Below are 6,000 nucleotides of genomic sequence, written 5' to 3' on the forward strand. Positions count from 1 at the left end.
TTTTTTCTTTCTTACTGTTTATCAATATTTGAGTTAAACAGGAGATGGGGTTTAAAAAAAAAAAAAAAACAAGAGAGTTTTTAAGCAGTGTCTTTCCTCTCTCAATGGCTCAGACTGAGGAGGATCGCAGATAGTGTCCCCCAAGGCAGTATATTATAATTAAGGCTAAGATTTTGTCACAGATATTTTTAGTAAAAGTCATGGACAAAAAGGAAAAATTCACAGAAGCCATGACCTGTCCACGACTTTTACTAAAACGATCCATGAAAAAATAGGGATCTGTGGGTCCCCATACCACCTGAAGCAGGCAGCTGCACAGCCTGCAGCAACTGGGGTCTGTGGGATACCTCTGCCGTCTGCAGCTCCGAGGGCCCATGGCAGCCAGGAGCTCAGGGTTCCCCACCACCAACTGGGAGCTCGGGGGTTCAGGGGTACCCCATGGCAGCCAGGAGTTGTGGGGTACCCTCCTGCCTGTGGCAGCTTGGAGCTCTGGGGGCAGCGGGGGACCCTGCAGCTCCCAACCATCGCAGGCTGAAGTCATGGAGGTTGCTGGAAGTCACAGATTCCATGACTAAATCATAGCCTTAATTATAATTGCCTCGAAGAATAAGAAAAGCACTCAAACTAGAGACAGTGTGCTAGGAGTACCTAGGGAGAGCGAGCAGCAGAGTGGCCCCAGTACACAGCAACAACCTGACGTGAGTATGATGAGGAATCATAGAATCATAGAATGTCAGGGTTGGAAGGGACCCCAGAAGGTCATCTAGTCCAACCCCCTGCTCAAAGCAGGACCAATTCCCAGTTAAATCATCCCAGCCAGGGCTTTGTCAAGCCTGACCTTAAAAACCTCTAAGGAAGGAGATTCTACCACCTCCCTAGGTAACGCATTCCAGTGTTTCACCACCCTCTTAGTGAAAAAGTTTTTCCTAATATCCAATCTAAACCTCCCCCACTGCAACTTGAGACCATTAGTCCTCGTTCTGTCATCTGCTACCATTGAGAACAGTCTAGAGCCATCCTCTTTGGAACCCCCTTTCAGGTAGTTGAAAGCAGCTATCAAATCCCCCCTCATTCTTCTCTTCTGCAGGCTAAACAATCCCAGCTCCCTCAGCCTCTCCTCATAACTCATGTGTTCCAGTCCCCTAATCATTTTTGTTGCCCTTCGCTGGACTCTCTCCAATTTATCCACATCCTTCTTGAAGTGTGGGGCCCAAAACTGGACACAGTACTCCAGATGAGGCCTCACCAATGTCAAATAGAGGGGAACGATCACGTCCCTCGATCTGCTCGCTATGCCCCTACTTATACATCCCAAAATGCCATTGGCCTTCTTGGCAACAAGGGCACACTGCTGACTCATATCCAACTTCTCGTCCACTGTCACCCCTAGGTCCTTTTCCGCAGAACTGCTGCCTTCAAGTGTAATTATACACCTTCTAGCGGTCAACTAATAAAACAGATGGAGGCCCAAACCAAGTCTGGAGACAACCACCTGCCAGGAATCTCAGCAGCCACCCCTTCCAGTAGTTGCAGGTGGAGACTTCTCATCAGAGCAATGCCTCTGGAATAATCTGATGGACCCCTCCAAATCCTCGCTCACATTGTTTGCATCATTCTCCAGATAGCAAGTGCCTGGATACTGTACATTCTTAGGACTCCAGTTTAGTGACATGTTTTGCCTAGGAACAGGTTATTTATACTGCACTAATGCCCACAGGCCTGACTCAGGATCAGGGCTCCATCATGTTGTGAAGACACTCAAGAAAGGTCACAGCCTATGGTTGGTCTCTTTTACTGCCCTCCCCGCACCCCCTTGGATACTTCATCCTGCTTCTGTTTGGAACTGCATCATGCAGACTGCTAGCACCACACAGCTGTAGTGCCAACTTACAATGGCAAATCACTAGGTCTGCTATGGGCTTTGCAAAATGTGATCTCTGGAATTTGCTGTCTGCTAGCTAGTAAGATCAAAGCAGATAATCATTTGCATTTTCATATCAAAGAAAACACTTCTGGAGCAGGCTAAAGTAGTGATGTTGCTGGGGTGATAATGAAGGGGATGAAAGGCCAAATGCATATGGATACTAGAGCACTCATTCAAAGTTTATCCTTTAGAGTCCCCAAAAGATATTTCAAGTCATCCAAAAACCTCATGTAAATGAAAGAGTTATTTGTTCACCGCTTTCTGCTTACCTATTCTACACAGAGTACCTGCAAGCTATTCTTCTTTAGGGGCTAGAGGAGAATAAAGTACCTAATTTAACAGCATAATAGGGGGCGACCCAGAGCCGACTGTTGTTCTGCAATATAATCAGAGGAATTATTTTTGACCCCACCCCCAATTCCTTTGCTCAAGGATGTGTTGTACCATATTCCAGTAGCGGTTGGGACTCACAAGAGAATTGCATCGAGGAACCTTCTGTGCAAAGACATGACTTCCCCTCTTCTATATTATAGTGCAGGACCCTGGAACCTCCCACAAGACATGACTGCATCCCCTCAGCTATATCACAGCACCCAGAACCGCGGGCACTGAGACATGACTGCATCCCCTCTGTTATATCACAGCACAGCACCAAGGAACCTCCTGCACTGAGACACAAGTGCTTTTACAGATCCAGACTAACAAGGCTACCCCTCTGATACTTATATGCATACAGTTTCTATCCCAACACATCTTTTGCGTAAGACATTACACTTCGATGCTAGATTAACAATGGATTCCTAGAGGGCCTCCCTGTAGTCTTCCAGTGCCTGTACAATGCAGGCAAATGAAAAACAGCACCATTTAGGAACAGGGCTTCCTAAACAAAACAGATGCAGGTGGCCGTGAGTAGATCCAAGGACATTCAAATTGAAACCCTGCATGTTCCATCTTTGGCTACAAACACCTTCATCTCTCCAGAGAAACTCTGGAGGATCTGTATTTAGCTAGCAGCTCCCCACCACTGGTAGACAGGAAAATCGGGGGGGGGGGGCACCAGAAAGTGGATTCAGTGGGGAGCACTCTTCTGTGATTTACCAATGAGCCTGAGCCCCAACAGGCTGCAACTGGCCGTTTGTGGTGCTGGAAGTACTATGCTTTAGATGATATCAAGCCCCTTTCTGTTCAATAAAGTTCACACACAGCTTTTCACAGGGGTGTGCTAGCCCGGCATCCCGATCAAACTCCACCTTGGGTAGCTCCGTTTCGCCTCCCTCCATGCCCCCTGCAGTCAAGTGGTCACGGCGTTCATCTCCAGGGCCTGCCCCAAACCACCGCGTGGCACGGGGGGGCCGTGCGCTGCCCAGCCGCGGCCACGCTCCACCCCAGCAGCGGGCTCCCGGCGCCGGCCCAGGGATCCCGCTGGCGGCGGGCGGGGACCGGGGCGGGAGGCGCGGCGTAAACCCCGCTGCCCCCGGCTCGCGGCGGGCGGGTACCTCGCAGCTGAACTCCATCTCGGCGTCCATGGTCACAATCCGCACGGTGAAGGTTTTGGGCTGTTTCCTCTTCAGGGAGCTGAAGCTCATCCGAGAGGCGATGGCGCCGGCCATGGCGAGGCGCTGGGGAGTTCGGCCCCCAGGGCAGGACCCCCCCCCGCTGCCCAGCAGCCCCAGGCCCCTACGGCAGGCTCAGCAGGCCAGCCGGGGGGCCGAGCCGGGGCCGGCCGCAACCCAAGGCCCGAGCAGGTCCGCCAGCCCCCGCGGCCGGCAGCGGGGGGCAGCGCGAGGCGAGCGGGGGCAGGGGCGTAGCATAAGCCTGACTCCGGGCCTCAGCTCGCCCCAGCGCGGCTGCCCCGAGAGCTGGGCGGCCGGCGGAAGGGGACCGGGCCCGGGACGGGGGGGCGGAAGGGGACCGGGCCTGGGGAAGTCGGGGCCCCGGCGCGCGGCGCAGGCGGCCTCCCAGCTCCGGCGGCCGCTGCGGGATCGGGATCGGGATCGGGATCAGGCCCGGGCGGGGGCGGCGAGAAGCCGAGCCGGGCAGCAACCCGCGCTCCCTGCCTCACACAGCGCCGCTCGCCTCAGCGGGCACACCCTAACCCCACCGCTCTCCGCCATTGGCCAGCAGCGGGACAGAGCCCTTCCTCCCGCCTCCTGGGGGGGCATCGCAGCCAATAGGACCTTCCGCCCTCCTCGACGGCGGAGCTATCTAGACTTTGACTGGCTGTTGGCGCTGCCCTGCGCTAGCCCTTGGTTCCCCTAGGGTCCCGCCTTCCCAGCAGGATTGATTGAGAGACCGCGGCAGGCCCCTGGCGGGAAGGCGAAGCACGGGCTCTGGCTCCCCCTAGTGGTGGCCCTAACCCTGCTCAGCCCTGCGGTGCCGTCCGTGACAGTGAACCGGCAGGACACGTCGCCGCAGCGCCACGTGGGCGGGGCCGGGGGGCGGGAACAACTGTCGGGGGGGGGAGGGGTCGGATCACAGGAAACCCCTGGGGACCTGCTCCCCCATGTGCGGAGACGACTTCTAACCCCCTTCCCTGCTAGCCTGGGACTCCAGAACCTTGCCCCTCTGAGCCAGACCCGCGAGCCTGCTGCAGACCCCGACCCAGGTCTGACCCACGGGCTGCAGGCTTAACTGATGTTATATATTATAACACCAAGATGTTCTAGAATATAGAACGTATATAATGTCTTCTGCATTTTCCACGGCATGCATCCGATGAAGTGAGCTGCAGCTCACGAAAGCTCATGCTCAAATAAATTGGTTAGTCTCTAAGGTGGCACAAGTCCTCCTGTTCTTTTTGCGACTACAGACTAACACGGCTGTTGCTCGGAAAACAGTAGAAGTGATTACAGATGAAATTTCACCCTCAAATGCTCCAGTAAGCTTCTTTTACAGACTAGACTTCTTCTAGTCTGGGTCCAGCAATCACTCCCACGCCTGTGATTACTGTCCTTTGATCCAATCTTTCAGGTAAACTTTGGGGGTTGGGAGGCTCTCTCTTGAGCCACCTGAAGACAAAATGGAGGGGTCTCCAAGGGGCTTAGATAGTCTCTCTTGTGGGTGGAGACCCCCTCCTCTCTCCTATCCAGAATTCAGCTCAAAGATGGAGTTTTGGAGTCACATGGGCAAGTCACATGTCCATGCATGACTGAGTTCCTTACCAACCAGGCAACATTTCTGGGAAAGCTCAGATGTGGATTGGCATCTCCAAGTGTTTTTTGATTGGGCACTTACTGAGAATAGTCTTTTCTCAGGAAGCTGACCAACTGCTTCACTGAGGCTACTTAAACAAGTACATAGCCAATTTTCATAACTTTCAATTAAAAAAAGTGATACATGCATACAAATAGGATAAATAGAAAAGGAGTACTTGTGGCACCTTAGAGACTAACCCATTTATTTGAGCATAAGCTTTCGTGAGCTACAGTTCACTTCATCGGATGCATACTGTGGCAAGTGTAGAAGATCTTTTTATACACACAAAGCATGAAAAAATACCTCCCCCACACCACTCTCCTGCTGGTAAAAAGATTCAGTAGATCATAATCTTTACAGAGATGTTACATGGCATATATACATTCATAAACATATTTCCATAAAGCATTATGCAACATCACAGGGGTGTTGATGATGGAAACCATGTATTTGGTGTTTGTTATTACTACTTCAACTTGGGGGTGCATGCATCCCTAGTTCCATCACAACTGCCCATGGCATGGCAGGCCTCACAGATCTGTGCATGGTCATGTTTGCACCCACCACAGCAGGCTGATCGTGCTATCCTATGTGTCATTGTCACATCTGCATCACACCAGGACGACAGCTATGCAAGATACTATGATGTTGCATGGCAAAGTGAAAACATGGTTTAAACGTAGCCTTGGAAGGATTTGATTTTTTAATTGGTAAACGTCAATTTCACCGTGTACACACAAACCAATGCAAAAACATCCCCATCAGTAATAATCAAAACTGGCAGATAGGCAAAAGAAAAATGCTGCCTTAGAACTTAGAGCTTGAATGAAGGATACTTTGTCTATTTTGACATGTGATACTGACAATTGATCCTTGAACTG

The 6,000-nt window shown here is 51.9% G+C and overlaps 1 protein-coding gene across 5 annotated transcripts in view; it reads right to left on the reverse strand.

Annotated features, from left to right (window-relative positions):
- NF2 (NF2, moesin-ezrin-radixin like (MERLIN) tumor suppressor) overlaps positions 1-4,017 on the reverse strand; it is a 94,481-nt gene extending 90,464 nt beyond the window's left edge. For 2 of the 5 annotated variants that reach the window (XM_084648987.1, XM_084648986.1), the window contains exon 1: positions 3,421-4,017. In XM_084648987.1, coding sequence (XP_084505113.1) covers positions 3,421-3,534 — 114 coding nt within the window. In that variant the 5' untranslated portion in view covers positions 3,535-4,017. Of the gene's footprint in view, positions 1-3,174; positions 3,312-3,420 lie in introns of those variants that run through there. The other 3 variants (XM_084648985.1, XM_084648984.1, XM_084648988.1) reach the window with 2 other exon arrangements.
- Positions 4,018-6,000: the final 1,983 nt, after the last annotated feature.

This window comes from Lepidochelys olivacea (assembly GCF_965140295.1).
Source record: "Lepidochelys olivacea isolate rLepOli2 genome assembly, chromosome: 15".
Classification (NCBI taxonomy): domain Eukaryota; kingdom Metazoa; phylum Chordata; order Testudines; family Cheloniidae; genus Lepidochelys; species Lepidochelys olivacea.